This window comes from Mobula birostris, chromosome 6 (assembly GCF_030028105.1).
Source record: "Mobula birostris isolate sMobBir1 chromosome 6, sMobBir1.hap1, whole genome shotgun sequence".
In the NCBI taxonomy this organism is placed as follows: domain Eukaryota; kingdom Metazoa; phylum Chordata; class Chondrichthyes; order Myliobatiformes; family Myliobatidae; genus Mobula; species Mobula birostris.
The window spans coordinates 86232855-86254994 of NC_092375.1; the positions used below are offsets into that span (position 1 = coordinate 86232855).

The window sequence follows — 22140 nt, forward strand, 5'->3', positions numbered from 1 at the left end:
AATGGCACAAGTAAGTTCCATTGTTTAATTCTGTAATATAAAATGTTAATACTGTCATAGGTTACAGATAGGTAGAGCTTTTCTGATTGAATATGTTTATGCTGAGGACTGTCTTTTTGTTGCATTAGATCAGTGGTTAGTGTACATTTCATGGGTGTTGTTGCGCAGAGCAATAGATTAGGTAGCCAGTACACTAGGAAGCAGATGGTTCCCCTGCAGCATGTTGTGTACCTCACACCTTCTGGAGATAGATAATGCCTGAGTTTATACTGATTTATTTTTAGCTACTATGTAATAACTGGTTGTGTTTTTAAACATGATAGGATATTAAAAGGTTTTAGCACTTTAGGTACTTAATGAACAATTCTGTACTTTTGTGCAACCAATTTGACGCGTATCTTAAATTATGCAATGAGATTAGTTTACTCTGAGTCTTTAATGACGATGGTAAAGTGTGCATATTATATATAATGGGTCTCACAAGATACTCCCCTGGTGATGCCTCATTGATCACACCATAAATTCTTATTAACTGGGGATTATCTTTACCTTCCAATGATCTTGTTTGAACTCGAGTTATGATAATGAAACCTCTAAGTATGCTGAATACTGTCATTTTATAGACTTTGCTGCATACATTCATAAAATCACAAGCTTATAGCACTGAAGGAAGCCATTTGATCACTGTCTCACTATCTGTGTGAAAACCTTTTAATCAGTTTTATTGTTCTACCCTCTTCCCATTGCGCTCTCTATATATTTTTTTCTTTTTCTGTACTTAACTAGCTTCCTTTTTAGTGCAACACACACACATAAAATGCTGGAGGAACTCAGCAGGTCAGGGAGCATCCATGGAAATGAATAAACAGTTGACGTCACATCAAAGTTGCTGGTGAACGCAGCAGGCCAGGCAGCATCTCTAGGAAGAGGTACAGTCGACGTTTCGAGTTAAGACCCTTCATCAGGACTGGAAAGGAAGGGAGAAGATGCCAGAATAAAAAGGTTAGGGGGAGGGGAAGGAGGACAAGCTGGAAGGTGATAGGTGAAGCTGGGTGTGTGGGAAAGGTCAAGGGCTGATAGGAGAGGAGAATGAACCATGGGAGAAAGGGAAGAAGGCGAGGCACCAGGGGAGGTGATAAGCACTTGAGGAGAAGAGGTAAGAGGCCAGAGTGGGAACAGAAGAAGATGGAAGGGGGAGGGGAAAAATTACTGGAAGGAGAAATCGATGCTCATGGCATCAGGTTGGGGACTGTCTAGATGGACTATAAGGTGTTGCTGCATCACCCTGAGAGTGGCCTCATCATGGTAAAAGAGGAGGCCTTGGATCAACATGTCAGAACAGGAATGAGGATAGGAATTAAAATGGTTGCCCACTGGAAAATTCCACTTTTGGGGGATGGAGTGGAGGTGCTCGACAAGGTGGTTCCCCAATTTATGTCCGGTCTCATCAATGTAGGGAAGGCTGCATTGGGAACACCGGATACAATAGACAATCCCAACAGATTTGCAGCTGAAGCGCTGCCTCACCTGTGTTTGGGGGCCTGAATGGACTTAAGGGAGGAGGTGAATGGGCAGGTGTAGCATTTCTGTCACTTTCAGGGATATGTACCAGGAGGGAGATTAGTGGGGAGGGATGAATTCACAAGGGAATCACAGAGGATGTGATCCCTATGGAGAGAGTGTAAAGATGTATTTGGTGATAGGATCCCATTGAAGATGATGGAAATTGCAGAGAATTATGTGTTGGATGTGGAAGCTCATGGCTCATGTGATGACAAGAGGAATTCAATCCCTGTTAAGGTGGTGAGAAGATGTCCTGGAAAGGAAAGCCTCATCCTGGGAACAAATGCAGCGGAGACAAAGGAACTGGGAAAAGGGAACAGCATTTTTATGGAAGACAGGGTGGGAAAAGATACAGTATAGTCAAGATAGCCTTGGGAATCATTAGGTTTATAAAAGTTGCTGGTGGACATTTTGTCCCCAGAGATGGAGACAGAGATCGAGAAAGGGGAAGGAGGTGACTGAAATGGACCAAGTGAATTTGAGCAGGATGGAAGTTGGAGGCAAAGTCGATGAAGTTGACAAGCTCTGCATGAGTACATGAAGCAGCACCAATGCAATCATCAGTGTAGTGGAGGAAGAGCTGGGGAGCTTTACCAGAGAAGGGTTGGACATGGACTGTTCTATGTAACCAATGAAAAGGCAGCCATGGCTTGAGCCTATGCAGGTGCCCATGGCTAGCTCGTAAGTTTGGAAACATTGTGAGGAGCCGAAGGAGAAATAGTTGAGGGTGAGGACCAGTTCTGCTGGATGCGGGGAGGGTGGTGGTGGAGGCGAACTGGTTGGGTCTTCTGTTGAGAAAGAAGCAAAGAGCTTTAAGTCATTCTTGATGGGGGCTAAAAGTGTATGGGGACAATTTTTCTTAAGTGGCATGATTGACTTTTCTTCCACTATCTCTCAGGCACCGCTTTCCAATTCTGGAATGCAGGTCACCACTGCTTGAGAAAAAGTTATCTTTGTGTCACTTTTGGTTCTTTTACTAGTTTCTGTCATTATATAATCTCCTGTTCTTGATCTTTCTATCGGTGGGAACAGTTTTTCCTCATTCTCCTCTATCTAGTCTTCATGATCTTTCAGTCTCATGTAACTGAAAGAGGAGAATTAACTTCTTGTAACTGAAGTCCCTGGAAGAAACCTATGAAGTTTCTTCACATTATTGTGGTGCCTGAAAGTGAACACACTCAGTTGTGGCTGAAACAACCTCTTATAAAGATTCATGAATTCCGTGCTATTCTCTGCCTGTATTTATAAAGACCATAACCCTTATGTCTTAATTGCCTTAATTGGATTTGGTAACTTGAGTTTATGCACATTTACGGCAGACCTCTTTGTTCATGTGCCCCTTGTACCCTCTTCTTTATATTGCTCTCCCTTCTCTTCCCAAAGTGTATCACTTTACAAGTTTTTTTGACAGATACAGTTATAAATTAGCTTATCATCAGACTATCAATATCCTCTCGAAGTCCCTTATCGTTCTTAAAGTTCATTCATCTTTCAAGTTTTGTGCCACCTACATTTCCTTGGGTTGCATACGTCTAGGGGATACACACTCCGGTCCTGCCAAATCTGCGAGATTGAGATGATTCTCCCTCCCCAAACCCTGGTTTACGTGGATACCGTTTGGCTTGCTACCCTGTTACAACTCAATGCCAAGAAATAACAGACTGCATACAATTAAAGGAACTATATCTACAAATCTTAACTAAAGGGTTAGTAAAGAAAAGAAAGAAAAAAAACCAAAAAGGGCCCATTATAAATAAACAGTCAAATATGCGCAAGTTGGAGCTCGACTCTTCCAAAAGTCATATTCACCAATCCTCAGTAGACCTCTGCACCTTGGTCCATTGAATCACGGTCCTCCACCGAGTCGAATTCCACGACCGGTTCTCTCTTGCGTCTTCTCTCTTCATCTTCCGTCGCCAAGACCCAGCTCACAATGGTGTCACGCACACAAAAAAAACCTGTTCCCCCGGATTGGATGGCTCACAATCCAAAGCACCCATCATCTCTAACCATAACCCAAACACTGCTTCTACAGAAAGACCATTACATTAGCAGTGAAACCTTTACCAGGCCATTACACTCTCTTCCCCCCCCCCCACCAAAATTAGTCATGACCTCTTGACTTTGAGATAATTTATCACCCTTTCACAGAAATTTTGTGAGATTGGGACCTCCAAGCCAGGTGTAAGTGGCAGTGACATATCTCACCAAAGGAGATTGGTGTCACACTCTGTTCCCCGAGTGTGATATAGGCCAGTCTGTCTGGGAGTTTCCTGACTCCTTGAGATCTCCTTACCCCATCGTCTAGTTCTTCAGCTTCAGACACTCCCTGGGCTCTTTCTGTCTACATGGGGAGGCCCCTCCCTGTCCATTACTTGTGCCTCCCAACAACATAGGTCCCCTCATCACTTGGCTGAGATCAGCTTCATGCCCAGTTATTTTGGAGACCAGCCTCCCATCATTTTCTAATCACAAACCTGCCTATCCACTGCTAGTTCTCCCCATTTCACCCATCTCAGTGTGCGAAAGGCAGGGAATCTCTTCATCAATATTGGGGAGTTTGCAAAGGGCAGCATATACCATGCCCATATTTCCTCATCCTCTGAGTCCGTATCACATTCAGTGGTTATGTTTGGTCCAGCCCTTTCCGCTGCTTGTCCGTCAGTTCTTCTCTTACTAGGAGTGGGGTCCAGGTCAGGCTCTGGGTCAACACGCACCTCTTGTCCCAGAGTAGAAGGTGGTTCTGATGGAGAATCTTGACAGGCCCTTTCCCATCCTCTGGTTTCACCCAGAAAACTGGTACATTTGGCATCTGACTCTCCACTACATAGTGTGTAGCCGCCCAGCAGTCAGCCAACTTATGCTTTCCAGGTAGCCCCAAATCCTTCATGAGGACTTGGTCTCCAGACATTAGTTGAGGGAGCCTAACCTTTTGATCACACCTCCTCTTATTTCCTTGATTCTGCTTGGTACCCAAGACTTCAGCTAGTTCAGCCTTTTGCTGTTCCCTTCTCATATCAGATGCATATTTCAGAAAAAACTTCGGTGGTAGGTCTTCCTCGCCAGTCCCAAAACAGAGGTCACTGGGCAACCTTGCTTCACGCCCAAACATCAGATAATATGGCGAGTACCCAGTAGCTTCATTCTGTGTACAGTTGTAGCAGTGGACCAGATGTCCAATATGTTGACTCCACTTGTTCTTTTTACTGATCTCTAGTGTTCCAAGCACGTCTAGCAATGTCTGGTTAAACTTGTCAGGCTGGGGATCACCCTGTGGGTGATAGGGTGTCGTCCTCGATTTCTCAACTCTAAGCATATATGAGTCTACTCTCGAAATCCCATCCCTAACTACTATGTATCTGCCTGGGGAGACATAATGAATGAAATACTTCTCACTTTGGCCACGGTCGACGGCCTCTGATCCTTGGTAGGGAAGGCTTGCGCACATCTGGTGTAGTGATCCGTAATAACCAAGACATTCGCCGTGTTCCTGGCATCTGGCTCTATTGATAGGAAATCCATACACACCAGATCAAGTGGCCCCACACTCTGCAAGTGAGACAACGGAGCGGCTCTTGTAGCCTGCGTCTTCCGCCGTATACGTCGAATGCACAACTTGCAGTACTCTTCGACCTTCAGCTTATTATGGGGCCAATGGAACTGATCTCTGACCAATCCGTAGGTCTTGTCAACCGCCAAATGACCAAAATCATCATGAAGTGGCTTCAACCCAATCCTCTGATGCTTCTCAGGCAGAACCAGTTGGAAATACCGAGGCAGTCTGGAGGCGACGTGACCCGGTATAGAATCTGGTTCTTCAACTCCAGTCTGGGCCATTCTCTCAGTAGTAGAGACACCTTGGAGTGTTTCATCTTGTCCGCTTTGGCCATGTCTCCTTTCGCAACCGCTGACCAAAAGGCACCTATGCACGGGTCATCTCACTGAGCAACAGCCATTTCCCCGAGACCCAATTCCAGCAACTGCTTTGTCTTCAGAGCAGTCAAGTTGCTGTAAGCTTGTGGAATGGTACCATCAGAAGCTCCCAAATGATCTACCACTTGATTCAGCCCTTGCCTTTCCTCTGCCTTCCCCGTGATGGAAAACTGGCACATGGCTTTGACTCCAGGGGCAGGAAGGCTTTCCCGCTCTCCGACCGTGTCCAGCCCTTCATGTGCACGTTGGGACAATGCATTGGCATCAATGTTCCTATTTCCCAGCTGGTGCTTCAGGCTGAAATCATAGGCAGACAATGCAGCCAACCACCAATGGCCTGTGGCATCCAATTTCACTAAAGTCAGGATATAAGTTAATGGATTGTTGTCCATCCTCACCTCGAACTTGGCACCATATGGACAGTCACTTAGCTTATCCACCACAGCCTATTTCAATGTTAGGAACTCCAATTTGTGCATGGGGTAGTTTCGCTCAGAGGGTGACAGACTCCAGCTGACAAACGTGACCGGTCTCAACCCTGTGCCCTGATCCTGATACAGAACACACCCTAAGCCCTCTTTGCTGGCATCTGTATGCAATACATACGGCAATCGGTGGTCTGCAAAAGTCAGCACCGGTGCTTGTGTCAGCAGTTCCTTCAGCGACGAAAGATCTCTTCATATTTTGCATCACATCTTGCTCCAAAAGTCTCAAAAAGGCTAGGATAATTTTTACCATCCTCTCCTTTAGTCCTCTTCCCTTTCTTCCCCAAGGAAGGGTAACTGCACAGAAGGTGATGTAAAAGGGGACTCACTTGAGAGTCGTCCTTCATGTACCTCCGATAGTACCCATAGAATCCAAGAAACGAGCGCAAAGTGCTCACAGTCTGGGGCCGTGGCCATGTGGTCACCACCTCTATCTCACACTGAACCACTTCACACTACAGGGGCAGGCCAATATGTCCTCAATTTTCGGGACCGTATACTGGTCAGGGACTATATGGCTGTTCAGAGTCCGATAGTCCACACACATCCATACCTTCCCGTTCTTCTTCCTGGCCACTACTACTGGGGATGCATAGGGGCTTCTGGACTCAGTGATGATCCCAGCTTCCTTCAGCTTCCACAGATGCTGCTGAAAATCCTCCACCTCTGCAGGCGCCGTTCGCTGTGACCTTTCTCTGAACAGGGTGTCCTCTGTCACCCGGATGGTATGGCAAGTGCTCTTGGAACAACCCACATCAAACTTGGCAGTAGAAAAGACATCTTCCAGCTTCTTCATCTTCTCTGTCAACCTCCTCTTCCAATCCGCAGGTACCGCTGAGTCCCCAAAGTTGAATGACTCAGTAGTCAATTTCCCCTTTTTCGAAGGGAGATTCTCCCTGGCTTGTCTCACAGGGACACTAGATATTACTGTCACCGGGAAGAGATGTGCCAGTGGCATCCCCCTGCCTGAGAGTGACCTCCCTCTTCAACATGTTCCCAGCACTCACTGTCATCCTGTTCACCTGTACAGCTGAGGGCTTCTGCAGTTCGGGCCTCACCAGTACCCCAGCAGGCGAGCGTGACTCCTCTTCGTGGTCTTCCAGAGCGTCCACCAGGAGGGTCTCAGCATCAGACATTCCGGGAAACTTGGGGTTTCCTCTCATTCTAGCTACTTCTCCAGAACTTAACACGACTGGTTTGGACTGGGTGTACCGCACAGTCCCTCGTCTAAGTCATGCACTTCCTCAAATGCATCTTGGAATACAGAGTGAATGGACAATATTTTCAGAAAGATCTCTCCAACTTTCTCCTTGCAGGCTTCCACTAGCCTCCTCACAATAGGAGTATTTGTTCCCACAAGAACTGAAGCTTCGCCCTTCTCGAGCGGGTCCAGACAGACCAACAGTAATGTATCATGGACCTCAGTTACTCCCACATCTGCCTCTGAAAACTCCAGCTTCAACAACAAGTAACTATCATACAGGTAGTTGTCCGTACTAAGATCCCAGATCTTTAGCGCACTGAGTGGCATCAATGGTAAACGAGTCAAATATCGGTTATAAAACAAACAGTACAGCAGAGTAACCTAGAGCCTGTGTCAAGTAGGACTCTAGCATAAATACCCTAGATCTGTAGCGATACAATGGAGCTTGGCCCCACTAATCCTTCAGGAATAGGGTTTTATCTTTTGGGTGTTCCTTGATATATTGCTGGGAACGTGTTCCACCCGAGACGCCATGCTGTTCCCTCACTGGATGTCTTCTAAATTTCCTGATATTTCTCGCCGTGTAGCTACCCCGGGGGCTCACTCTCTGAAGGCTTTCCCGGTCTTCACACTTCTGCCTGAAGTGTCCGTCTTCCCCACAGTTACAGCAGACAATACCAGTCGCTCCCCTTCTCATGGGAACCTGTTCACTAGCAGCCCTCTGCTTCATCCGCCCCCTACGTGTCGTCTTTTCACGCAGGGTGACCGTACCAGCGGATAACAACCGAGACATCTCAGTTCTAAACTCTGCCATGAGCTCCTTTACCACCCCCGGGGCTGGGCTTTCAGGAGACACTTCAGCAAAGGGGGCTGTTCCCGAGGGCTGTACCCCGCTGACGGAGACTTCCCGTGCCTCCGTTGCACTCTGAACAGCTCAACAAACGAGGGTGAGAGAGCACATCTTTTTGAGACATTTGGAAACCCCAAGCAAACATGTCCTGTGTCCAAGTAGCACCTTTTGCTACTTGGTCCATTTTTAGCTGATTCACCTCAGGTGTTTGAATGTCCCCTCTACGCCGGAAACAACTCAGCTGTCTCTCTAGCCAAAAAATGTTTCTCCCCCTTCTCCTGAAGCATGTTCCTAAACCCCATTGTTTTCTTGCGCTCGTATGTAGCCTGCGGAAGTAGCCAAAGGGTTCTGTGTCTTCACGGATCTCTCTACGTCAGCAGCTGGACCTCTCAGGCTCTCTGCCAGCTGCTGTCTTTTCATGTCATCAGAGCACTGCCACTCATCAGGCATCGAGAGGTCTGCTCCACCCAAGTCTCATTCTCCACCTCCCCTTCCCCTTCAGGGGTGGGCGTTTCCCTGAGAACATCCTGAGCCTACAATAACCGAGACTTTGCCAGGGAGACAAGGGCCAATGCCAACTCAGAATGCTTACCCTTCGCAGGAGGACTCATTGAACCTTCCAAATCAGACCACTCTGTCCCCTCGCTCCACAGGAACGAGAGCAACTTGTCTTTGAAGTCTCTGCCCCCGAGCTATGGGAAACTCGGCTTCTGATTTGGCACGCTCGTCTACACTCCCCTCCGCCCGGAACGTATGAACAGCCCACAGCCCCCCCTCTCCAGGGGCCCCAATAGTACCTCACCTTCACTCCCCTCCTCCCGGAACGTATGGACAGCCCACAGCGCCCCCTCTCCGAGGGCCCCAATTGTACCTCACCTTCACTCCCCTCCTCCCGGAACATATGGACAGCCCACAGCTCCCCCTCTCCGAGGGCCCCAATAGTACCTCACCTTCACTCCCCTCCTTCCAGAACGTATGGATAGCCCACAGCCCCCCCTCTCCGGGGGCCCCAATAGTACCTCACCTTCACTCCCCTCCTCCCGGAACGTATGGACAGCTCACAGCCCCCCCTCTCCGGGGGCCCCAATAGTACCTCACCTTCACTCCCCTCCTCCCGGAACGTATGGACAGCCCACAGCACCCCCTCTCTGGGGGCCCCAGTAGTACCTCACCTTCACTCCCCTCCTCCCGGAACGTTTGGACAGCCCACAGCCCTCCCTCTCCGGGGCTCCAATAGTACCTCACCTTCACTCCCCTCCTCCCGGAACGTATGGACAGCCCACAGCCCCACCTCTCCGGGGGCCCCAGTAGTACCTCACCTTCACTCCCCTCCTCCCGGAACGTATGGACAACCCACAGCCCCCCCTCTCTGAGGGCCCCAGTAGTACCAGGCAGTTCCATCACCATTACGTCAGTGCTAGTCTGGTCTAAAGCAAGGTCGTTGCCCGCCATTTCAGCAAACCTCCGCTCCATGATCGTAACCATTCCTACGGCTTTAACGGTACCCAACGTCCAAATGGGCTACGAATGTTTATCCCACTTAATACACATGCATTCATTACTGGTAATCAATGGATTCGCATCACCGCTCCACACCTGCAGCATCCATAACCACGTATTTTAATCACTTTACTGAACAGTAGTTTAACACAGGCTGAAACACACAACCCACTGGATCAATGTTCAGGGCAATCACAGAGCATCCAACAAAATCGATCCAGGACGATACTGCCACAATGAAACCCCAGTTTCCTTGGGCTGCGTACATCTAGGGAATGCACACTCCAATCTCGCCAGATCTGTGAGATTGGGATGGTTCTCCCACCCCAGTTTGTGTGGATGCTGTGTAATTTGCTACCCTGTTACAACTCAGTGCCAGAAATAACAGACAGCACACTGCATATGATTAAAGGAATTATATTTATGAATGTTAACTAAAGGGTTAGGAAAGAAAAGAAAGGAAAAAAACAAAAAGGGCCCATTATAATTAAGCAGTCAAATGTGCCAAGTTAGAGCTCATGTTCACCTTTCCTCAGTAGATAGCTGCTTGCTCCATCAAATCACAGTCCCCCACCAGGTTGAATCCTACGACTGGTTCTGTCCAGCATCTTCTCTCTCCATCTCCCACCGAACCAAGACCCCAGTTCACACTGGCGTTAGGCACACAAAAAAAAGACCGCTCCCCTGATTGGATGGCTCACATTCCAAAGCACCCGTCATCTCTAACCATAACCTCACCATTACATTAGCAGTGAAACTTTTACCAGGCCATTGCCTACAGAATTAGGAATTACTATGTTTACACCCGAGTCCACGTCATTAATATAAAAAAGTAACAGTATCTTCTGTTGGGGAGCAGAGCAATACATTGCACCACAGCTGAATCTCAAAAGCAAAAACAAAATTCAGCTTTCACCTGAAAATCATGTATTGTGACCAGAATTGTGAACTGTCATCTGAGTGGTGTTCTATACAGTTCTAAAATAACTCTTGAATAATCACTTGTTTTTGTCTAGAATAACCTTACTGTTCCTGCAGCCCCTGCTTTGGTTAATAGAAGGCATAGTATGCACGGTATCCAAGAGATCTCCAAGGAGCAGCATACATAAAATGCTGGAGGAACTGAACTCAGAAAGGCGGTGTCTATCATTAAGGACCCCCACCAAGGACATGCCGTCTTCTCATTGTTACCATCGGGAAGGAGGTACAGAAGCCTGAAGGCACACACTCAGCGATTCAGGAACAGCTTCTTCCCCTCTGCCATCCGATTTCTAAATGGACACTGAACCCATGAACACTACCTCATTACTTTTTTTTTATTTCTGTTTTTGCATTACTTTTTGTAATTTGACTTTTTTTTATATATATATATATATTTTTTTTTTCCTCACCCTGATGGGTGGTGTGTATGTGTATTTTTCCCCTCAATCTTGGGAGTTTAAGAGTTCAGCGTAGTATATGTGCTGTTTCTAGTAGTGCGCTCTTCTGGACCAGGATCTCAGATGTTGTTCCTCACATTTTTTTGGAGCCACTGTCCCAGTCCAGGTTTCATAGCTCCAAGTGTTCCTCTCACCACCAAGATTACTCTGGCTTTAACTTTCCACGTAGTTTCTATCTGCTGTTTCAAGCCTTGGTATTTCTCCAGCTTCTCCTATTCTTTCTTCCAGATGTTACTGTCATTCGGGATTGCCACATCGATTACTATTGCTTTCTCCTGTTCCTTGTCCAGTATTACTATGTCTGGCTGGTTGTACCTGCTTCTCAGTCTGTATCTGGAAGTCCCACAGGATCTTTGCTCTCTCATTCTCCACTACCTTCTCTGGAGTTTCCCATTTGTACTTGGGAGTGACCAATCCATACTCAGTGCAGATGTCCCTGTACACAATCCCTGCATCCTGGTTGTGCCATTCAGTGAATGCTGACCCTGCCTCCATCTTGTACCCTGCTACTATGTGCTGGATGGTTTCAGCAGACTCCTTGCACAGTCTGCATCTTGAGTCTTATCTGGTGTGATAGACCCCTGCTTCTATTGCTCTTGTGCTTATCGCCTGTTCTTGTGCAGCCATGAGCAGTGCCTCTATGCTGTCCCTCAGCCCTGCCATTTCCAGCCATTGGTAGGACTTTCGTATGTCAGCCACCTCTGATGGTGCATCCCATGCAGTGACTTGTCCTGCCATGGCCTCTGGTCCTCAGGCTCTTCACCCACTTCCATTTCCATGACCCCTGCCTGCTGTCTGAGGTATTCTCCTAGCAGGTCGTCCTTAAAGGCTATCTTTCTGACATACTCATGGATGTTTCGCATTTCTTCCAGGAGTGTGGCCTTGACTGTGAAGTAGATACTTAACGTAATTCTGTTTTTTTCCTATGCGTATTATGTATTACATTGTACTGCTGCTGCAAAGTTAACAAATTTCACGACGTATGCCGGTGATATTAAATCTGATTCTGATTCTAAATGTTCTCTTAACATCTTACTTACATGGTCTGTTGCCATTAAGAATCTTTACAAGTCAGCCCAGGTCTCTGTTTTACTGTACCTCTTAAAATATTGTCAATTATTATATTTTCCCTCATAACACAGAAAGAGCCCACTTGGCCCATTGAGTTGAGCCTGTGCCTGCTTTCAGAACACACCCGTCTGTCCTATAATCCCACTTGTTACCCTGTATGTTACTCTTATTCATATGTCCATTAATATCTCTTGCCTCCCCCACCCTCAACCCACAACTAATTCATTAGGAGGAATTTTACAGAAGCAATTTAAACTGTTAATGAGCCTTTGGAAACCCGAACATTTGGGGGAAACCCACAGGGTTGCAAGGAATTTGAAAACAAAATCAGGATTAAACATAGGTTCTGGAGCTGTGAATCATCAGCACTAATCTCTTTATCAATTTTTAACTCACCCATTATCTCAGCTATGCATCCTTTTTCTGGAATTCAACTGCAAATTCTTCCTTTCTAAAAACTGATACATGCAATACTTCAGCCACGGTCATTACCTTTGTTGTGTCAAATTTGTACTGTTATCAGAACCACGCCACTGGGAGCTGCTGAATGATAAATATAACTTCATTAATTTTGTTTTCTTGCCTGCGTGTCTTTCCTCAACATCATTGTGTCCAGGAATATTTTGCACCCAATCTTGCCAGTGATCTATCTTGGACCTTTAATCATTTTAGCATGTTCCAAAATAAAACCTGCTATTTCTAGCTCTTGTGTTATCTATATTATCAAATAATAAATGTCACAACGAACTTTTAACGCCATTAGCCCTCTCGCTGTGAAACGGAGACACCCCTTTTTCCCTTATTAGGAAGAGAGAGAGAGCCTGTGGTATGTTGGATCACCGGGTGAACGAGTAGTTTTTGGGATACTGCAAGTCTGTGTCTTTATTGATGCTTTGCTGCATGCTTGAGTGCTCAGTAGGGAGTGTTGATGCTTTTTTGCTGGTAGTGAGAGAGTGCTGCTTATGCATGGGAGGGGGAAGGTAGGGGGTGCTTTGGGGTTCTAACATTTAACTGTCATTCATTCTTTGGGGCACTGCTCTGTTTTCGTGGATGTTTGTGAAGAAAAAGAATTTCAGGATGTATATTGTATACATTTCTCTGACATTAAATGTACCTTTGAAACCAAATCCAGTTTCATGTGCTAAAGATCATCTTTTATGTTCATTTGTTAGTGCAACACTAATGCCTTTCCATTTGCCAAATTACTTTAAACCCTTCTTTCAAGATTTTGCTACAGGTTCTATGGAGATTCAGTCTCCGTCTCTTCTTTTCCAGGAATCTAGAGCCCCATTTTCTGCACCTTCTCTTCTGTACTCATTGCATTATCATCTTTTTCTGTACTTATAATCTGAGAATACTGCCTCTGAAGTCTTGCTTCTTACATTCAATTCTTCAGTTTTATTTGGAAGCTAGATGATGAGGCCTTAGTGATCTGGGTGTAAGGGTAAAGCATTTGTGGTTAATTTGATGAATAGAACCTTAGTGGTTGAGTCTGTGTTGAACATTATCTGGTGTGGCTCATGTGTCCCACTCTGATAAGCAGTCTTTGCTGTATTTTCTGTAGATGAGGTGGGCTGAAAGTTGTAGTGAAAATTGCTGGCATCTGTTCTGTTTGGATTCCATTAGGCAGTTGATTTCCTCTTTGATTTCTTCTGATGCCATCCAGATCAGCCAGCCTCCAAATGTCCTGGCGATTGTTAGGGTGTTTTTGGGGTTAGGGCAAAAAGTGAACATTGACTTCAGCGACCAACCTCCAGATCTGAATGTGCATTGAAGATTAACTCTGAACAATGGGTAGACAACACTGATTTAAATTTGTTATTTTGTGTGTCTGTAGTATGGGTGTGAAGGAGGCAGATGTGAAAGGGGTGTGTAGTTTAAAGAAAGCATTGTAAATATGGATTTGTTTGAATTGTCCTGAACTTTTGACCTTTAGCATATAAAAAGTTGTGTAGAGTTGGGCCAGGCAGATCTTGCTTCGACAGGGTCTGTATCAGCAATTCATAGATTCCATTACCTCTTTAAAATGAGGGAAAAGAAACCGCATAGGAGAGTTCCTCCAGCATTTTGTGTGTGTTGAGTGTGGAAGAATAGTTCAGTAATAGATTCCAGAACATTATCGATCCTTTAACTAACTCTTCGAAATAGATAGGCACTTATTTAATTGCTTTTAGTGCAACTTTGCTGTGTGAAAATTAGCTGTTACATTTGCCAACAAAAAGAGCAATTATAATTTGGTGAATATTAACTCGTATTGAGATATCCTTGCGATATGAAGGGTGGTATCAAAAATAGTTTCTTTCATTAAAATTGTTTGCTTTTCATTATAGGTGTATGGCTGGGGTTACAATGGTAATGGACAGCTTGGATTGGGCAGTAATGGCAATCAACCGACGCCTTGCAGACTGGCAGCATTACAAGGAATACATGTGTGTCAGGTATGTTTGATGAAAGAGCTAATGTGTCGTGATAACCTAAGTTTTGTTTTAACTTGGTGTCACTCTTCTATGAACCAATGAATGTAGGAAATTATCTGGACTAAAATAAAAACTGAAAATGATGGGAAATATTCCCCATGTTTGGCAGCATCCCTGGAGAGACAAACAGATTTGAAGTTTCATGTCAATGATTGTTCAGCAGAGCAGACTTTAAGGAGGCATTCTGTGAAGTATGGTTGATAATCTGAAGACCTATATTATGAAGCACTGTGAAGTATAATGTATCTACCTAGGTGAGACTATACATGATCACTGAACTACGATAGGGAGGTCATTAAAGGAAACATTGCAGTGTATGGTATCAGAGCTCACATTATAGAGCCCAATTAATTATTGCTGATCTTTCACTGTGTGGTTTTGCATTTATTTGCATGTGAACTTTATACTTTATTGTCGCCAAACAATTGATACTAGAACGTACAATCATCACAGCGATATTTGATTCTGCGCTTCCCGCTCCCTGGATTACAAATTGATAGTAAATATTAAAAATTTAAATTATAAATCATAATTAGAAAATGGAAAGTAAGGTCGTGCAAAAAAACTGAGAGGCAGGTCCGGATATTTGGAGGGTACGGCCCAGAGGATCCCTTCAGCAGTCTTATCACAGTTGGAAAGAAGCTGTTCCCAAATCTGGCTGTACGAGTCTTCAAGCTCCTGAGCCTTCTCCCAGAAGGAAGAGGGACGAAAGGTGTGTTGGCTGGGTGGGTCGTGTCTTTGATTATCCTGGCAGCACTGCTCCGACAGCGTGCGGTGTAAAGTGAGTCCAAGGACGGAAGATTGGTTTGTGTGATGTGCTGCGCCGTGTTCACGATCTTCTGCAGCTTCTTCCAGTCTTGGACAGGACAACTTCCATACCAGGTTGTGATGCACCCTAGAAGAATGCTTTCTATGGTGCATCGATAAAAATTAGTGAGGGTTTTAGGGGACAGGCCAAATTTCTTTAGCTTTCTCAGGAAGTAAAGGCGCTGGTGGGCCTTCTTGGCAGTGGACTCTGCTTGGTTGGACCAAGTCAGGTCATTTGTGATATTGACCCCGAGGAACTTAAAGCTTTTGACCTATTCCACTTGCGCACTACCAGTGTAAATTGGGTTGTGCGGTCTGCTACTCCTTCTGAAGTCAACAACCAATTCCTTCGTCTTGCTGACGTTGAGGGATAGGTTATTGTCTTCGCACCATGCCACCATGTTCTTAATTTCCTCTCTGTACTCAAACTCATAATTACCCGAGATATGGCCTACAATTGTTGTGTCATCAGCAAACTTATATATTGAGTTTGATGGAAACTTGGCTACACAATCATGGGTGTACAGTGAGTACAGCAGGGGGCTGAGTACACAGCCTTGTGGGGCACCAGTGCTCAGAGTGATTGTAGAGGAGAGCTTGTCCCCTATTTTTACAGCCTGGGTCCTGTCTGTGAGGAAGTTAAAGATCCAGCTGCAGATCTGAGTGCTAAGGCCCAGGTGTCAGAGCTTAGGAATCAGTTTATTTGGAATGATGGTATTAAAGCTAATGCAGTCGCTGAACCACACAGCATTAGGCAGCTGCACTGAGTTCTTCTCTAGTTGTTCACTGGCCCTTTACTGGAGTTACGCTGCATGTGATTTGGTAACCAAGTAATGCAAGACTGCTCCCTGCAGAAAGGGACTTTGCATTTTTCCTCAGAGATTCAGAGCAGTACTAGATTCTGGAATTTGATACATCCTTTTTGAATTTGCATTAGAAGTAGTTTAGCCTACCAATGTCAACACTACCACTTAAAGATCACGAGCTCCACTGAAGTGTTTCCATCGGGTAACACCCTTGTCGATAGTACCCATGGTTCCGAGTCTGCATTTAAATGTCATTGGGGCTGTAGGTATAATTGATACTTAATCATGTTCTACCTTGAAATTTAACCTGATCTTTGTCTGAAATCCTGTGTGGAGATATTTCTGGTTAAGATATAGTGTACATTGAATAAATGATTAATATGAATTTGTCAGAGCTATAGGTTGAGATTTCACACTCGGAATCTTTACCATTATGCCCATCGGGTTGCAGACTTCAGTTAGGGGCATGTGGCACTTCATCTTTGGGTACAGACATGTGGTTTTGCAGGAATGTGAGATGATGGCTGGGTTCCCTGAACATGTGCATGATTGGATTTTAGGGTATGGATCAATACCTGGACTGCCCAGACATGTCATTGCTGGGAAAGACTCTTACATTTTGTCCGAGTGTATGTTTCTTGCAGCCTTCTGAGTCCTGCATGCATAACCAAAGTTTGGGGTTGTTGAAATTGAAAACTGAGTTGCAACAAAATCCCCTGACACCATATGATACACAACTAAAGAAAATTTGCATACTATTCGCAAACATAAAAAATAATAGTTTCCTATTCCTATCCCCAAGATACCAGAATCACAGTAACAGTATGTGGTGACTGATGCTGGTGTTTGCTGTTTATAACCTGCAGATTGTCTGTGGCTACGCTCATGCTCTTGCACTAACTGATGAAGGCTTGCTCTATTCCTGGGGAGCTAACACGTATGGCCAGTTGGGCAGCGGCATTAAAAGCAACCAATCTTGTCCAGTCCAAATCACGCTGGACAAGGAAAGGTAATGGCTGAATCTATTCTGCTGGCTGTTCTTTGTAGTTCGAAACATGTTGAAATAGTGAAATTGTTTCATTTTCACTCCCATCTGTTCCTGGCAACTTCAAGCCTGAATGCTTGAAACCATATTTTTTTTGAATTGTCTTCCTGCTTATTTCTGACCAACTATCGGTGACAAAAATCAATGCTTTATGAACACAAACACACGCAACTGATGCTATTTAAAAGCTGTTAGTTCTAAGCACAGTGTGATGTCTGATGGCTTCACAAATGCACGTGACTGACACTAGTTAGAAATTGTCTGGCAACTGTCTCCTGTCTGAATTAAGCAATATAGTGTCTCAAGTAACAAAGGGAATCGCAACTATTTTCTCAGTTTTTATTTGATAATGTTCAGTGCAGCTTCTTGAGATATTTTAGGGGCACTACACTTACGGAAGTTCGTGTTTTCCTTTCAAATGTATTACAGATTCTGCTTTCATTATTGTATTTGATTGGGCCTTCAATGAGCTTCTCAAAAAAACTAGCATTATCTTTCCATACTTACTATCTTTAATAACCTTTATTTAGTGATTTTTAAAATTTGCTTTGTCAAAATGTCTCAGAAATACCACAGATGTGTCATGAATCAGGAAAGTAATTTAGGTGGTGAATACTCTTTAGTACAAAAATGGATTTTTATTTTGCATTTGAAAATTACAACCGCTATAAAGATACCCTGGATGATAAACAGATCTTTTGTAAGCGAAAGGTGCGAATGAGTTCTGAATTCTGGCAGTGGATTTCCCCTAGTAAAGCTTTTATTTCTGCAAATGCCTTTTGACAATCTGTACAAAACATTTCCATTTTTCAGCAGAAGAATCCACATCTGTTATATCCTGTACATTTTTGAAGTGGTTGGTGAGGGAGGGGCTTGCATGAGTTAAAGAAGCTTCAGTTCTTCAAAGCTGTATTACTTAGCATAGCAATTAAGTGGGAGGCTGAGACTGTGAATCCTGGAGCCAGGTAAACCATCCTCTGATTGGGGCACTGCAGAAACACTTTGGATAACTCCTGTACCTGGTGACCAGCTCTATGTGGTGGCATTCAGATACACTATTGGATATTTCTGGTTGTTGTGTTTTGTTATAACAGGATGTTGTAATAATTTCTGGTTCTAATTGTCATATTGATCTTTTCCTTTTACATTGTGAGATTGCTTCATTGTACAAGTCTATCAGACAATCATATGGTAAATCGTATATAACTTTACCCACGATCTAAATTTAAGTTCAGGGGTGACCGCGCCTTTGCTGTTGTAGCCCCTAGACTGTGGAACAGCATTCCCTTCCCTATTCGAGCTGCCCCCTCCATTGACTCTTTTAAGCCCAGGCTCAAAACTTACCTTTATTCACTAGCGTTTGAATCTTCCTGATGTGGCTGATTTTTGGCTTGTGCCTAGGCTCATGTGTTGTTTATTTTGTGCCTGTAAGCTGTGTGCCTTGTTTATATCTGTGTTTCTTGTATTTGTGATTTTAGCTACCTGTTATGGTTTGTACAGCACTTTGGTCAACATGGGTTGTTTTAAATGTGCTTTATAAATAAATTTGACTTGACTTGACCTGACCAATAACCCTTATTGATGTCTAAGATGTTTAAAGACATGCTATCTCTTGAAATACTTGGCGTAAACTTCATGATCCTTGCTTTGTTCCAAAGAGGTCTCTGTGGTTCTGCTATGGTTTACTCTGACCTAATTTTTCTTGATGCTTAGGGTTGTGGAAATTGCAGCCTGCCATTCCACTCACACCTCAGCTGCTAAGACCCAAGCCGGTCAGGTGTACATGTGGGGTCAGTGTCGGAGTCAATCAGTCACCCTCCCATACTTAACTCACTTTACCTGCACGGATGACGTGTTTGCCTGCTTTGCCACTCCAGCTGTTACGTGGCGTCTCCTATCTGTAGGTATGATGATTTATTGTTTTGACTATTTTTTCATTGAATATGTAGGTGTGTGTGATTCCTAATATTAGATTTTGTAAGGCACTCTTAGTCCATCATGGCCTTTGGTGTTGTTCCTGTGGTTTAAAAACTATTTTATTGACATAGAAACTAGATGAATCCATGTTTCTAGCTATTGGTGTTTTTCTATTTATCATCTGGTCTTATTGCATGAGAATGAGTCATGTTTAAATTTAGAATCTTAGTAGCTGTTTTGAATTGAATATTGTACTAATCATTTTATCATTGCCAGTGGGTAAGTAATGTAGCTGACATCATATTGACTTGATAGTGGGGGTTTTTGCTAATGGTAAAATGTTCTGACTAACTCTTCTGAACATACCCCAGAAGTTCACTCCCTTTTCGACACAAACTAATCCACTAAGTCCAATTCTTCCCCCACTAAAGCTGTTCTGCTTGTGGTATTCAGACCTGCGCTGATTGATGTGTGGAGATGAAAATTCAATGTACCTGAAACTTTCAATGTTATTACTATTACTAAATCACCCCACTATCAATGTTGTGGATGATTTAAAGACAACATAAATACATTTGTTGTAGATTTTCTTTGCTGTGTGACTACCCCCTTCTATTTCTCAGAACTACAAAGCCGAGTTGAGGACTATGGTGGAATACTGCCTGTTTGCCTGGATGAGTGCAATCCTAAGAACTGAACACCAGCCAGAACAAATCAGCCTGTATACCTTAGCTTCATTGTGGCTGCTTAGCTTCAAAATGCACATGTATCACATTACTTATTGAGTAAGCAGTTGCAGTGGTGAATAAGATGCTACTCATGCAGACTATTTTGTCCTGGATGAGTGATTTTAGGAGTTGCATTCATCCAGGCAAATAGCGGGGTTTCTGTCCTGGATGTTAGGAGGAGAGAGTTGCTCACACCAGGAATCACTCACAGGTTACATGAAGAATGAAAGCAGCAAGTTCATTGGAACATTTACATTGGCCAGTTCCCCTGCAAGTTCAGTAGATATAATTGGAATTCCTCCGTTTCAGAAAGGGGAACACCAGCACTTTCAGTGTTTCATGTGCCTGGGGAACAGTCCTTGAAGGAGGAAGCACAATGTTGTGTACTTTATTACTTTATTTTTGTACTTTATTGGTATTACTGTAGATCTAAACGTTCATACTCAATGTCTTATTAGGAAAAACGTGGAGAAGGTATTCTGCGGTGGTGTGCTGGGTGCTGCTGCTTTTGTGAAATTCTGCTTAGATTGGTTATGCTACTGTGGCCTGATCATACTGTCTGTCAAACTTGCAGACAAATCCGCATGTTGTCCAAACCTGCTTGCATTGTTGTGCTTGCATAATAGAGTTGGCACCAAACTAGTTGTGAGAGTTGGGGTAATTACTTTGAAGAGGTGACTCAAAGGTCTCTGAACTGCTTAATGGTATTAGTTTTCCTTCTTTGTAGCAGAGGAAGTTGCCTCCAAGATTATTGATAGGGACATTGAGGTCACACAGTTTACATTTTGATACCAGTCAAAAGTGGCAGCACAATATAGAGAATTATAATCATCTGCTTCATTATGTACACACAAGAGATTCTGCAGGTGCTGGAAGTCCAGAGCAACTCGAAAGGAAGCGGGAGGGGAAGAAGTTCAAGATGGCAGGTGATAGGTGAGACCAGGTGAGAGGGAAGGGGAGGCGAAGTGGGAATTTGGGATGTGATAGGTAGCAGAGGAAGGAAGAGAGGACAGTAAACCATAGGAGAAAGGGAAGGAAGAGGAGCACCAGAGGGAGGTGAGGAGACATGAAGAGGTAAGAGGCATGCCAGAACAGGGAATGGAAAAAGGGAAAGGGGAGAGGCGGGAGAAATTACCAGAAGTTAGAGAAATTGATGTTCGTGCTGTCAAGTTGGAAGCTACCCAGATGCAATATTAGATATTGCTTCTCCAACCTGAGAGTGACGTCATCGTGGCAGTAGAAGAGGCCACAGACCAACAGGTCAGAATGGGAATGGGGATTGGAATTAATATAGGTGGCCAGAGGAAAAATAGACCAGCTTTTGTGGTGGACAGAACAGTGAAGGTGCTCAACAAAGTGGTCCCCCCAATCTATGTATGGTTTCACCGATATAGAGGAAGCCATACCAAGCGCACCGGATACAGTAGATGACCCCAACAGACTTCATTATGTGCGGAGCAAGCATGTACACATCCATCCTAACATTGAACTGTGCTCAAAGATTGTGCAGCTTGATCTTGTGCACGATACGCATTCAGCAGCCCCCCTGTTAAACACCAAGTTCTTCATTAGGAGGACTGTAAAACTTAATCTGCCTCTGCTGAGAATTGACATATGTGCTTCTTACTTAACAGTACCGACAGTGATCAGCAGAATTTTAACCATGGCAACCAGAGAAACAAAAAACAAAGCTTGCATTTAGGGTGCTTCTTTAATTCTCCGGATTAATTCAGAAGAGGGACAAAGAAAAAGAAAACAAATTAGAAAATGCAGCTGGTCAAAGAGATGGAGTGTGAGGAGGTTTTTGAAAGTAGAAGTAGCGGTTGGCTGAAAGTGAGATGGGTGGGATCATAAGTAATTTTCTGGGGAGTTCCTTTATTAGATGAATAGATCCAACTGACTGTGTAAATCAGCACTTCAGAGTTATCATGTGCCAGCTTGGAGAAAATAGAGCACAGAGTACAGGTCAGCTTAAGAGTGGAAGAATTGTGATGTAGATAAAGCCAAACAGTCTCCCCCTGTGCTCTCCGCTTCCGAGCTCTCCATCAAGAAATGGACTGGATCTAAGCTGTGCAGTCATACCACGTCCATAAGTAGGGTCACCAAGCTTCTGTATGCTACACACTGTCCTTTAATCTTAGTGATTGCTGAAAATCCTATACTGATACTCCACTGGCAAGAGTTTGCCATTCTGAAAAAGGCTCCATTTTCTGTATTTTAACAGGCCTTTAATTGCCCTCTACTTGTGAGTTTGTATGTTGTGTAACTTACCGTGTGATACCTTATGAGAGCCACAGATAGAGTGGACAGAGAGA

General features: G+C 44.3%; 1 protein-coding gene across 7 annotated transcripts in view; it reads left to right on the forward strand.

Moving 5' to 3' along the window:
* The window catches only part of LOC140199165 (RCC1 and BTB domain-containing protein 2-like), a 77864-nt gene that overhangs the window by 31111 nt on the left and 24613 nt on the right, over positions 1-22140 (forward strand). For 5 of the 7 annotated variants that reach the window (XM_072260786.1, XM_072260787.1, XM_072260788.1 and 2 more), the window contains 3 exons: positions 14376-14483; positions 17002-17144; positions 18894-19084. In XM_072260786.1, coding sequence (XP_072116887.1) covers positions 14376-14483; positions 17002-17144; positions 18894-19084 — 442 coding nt within the window. The remainder of the gene's footprint in view (positions 1-14375; positions 14484-17001; positions 17145-18893; positions 19085-22140) is intronic. The other 2 variants (XM_072260791.1, XM_072260790.1) reach the window with 1 other exon arrangement.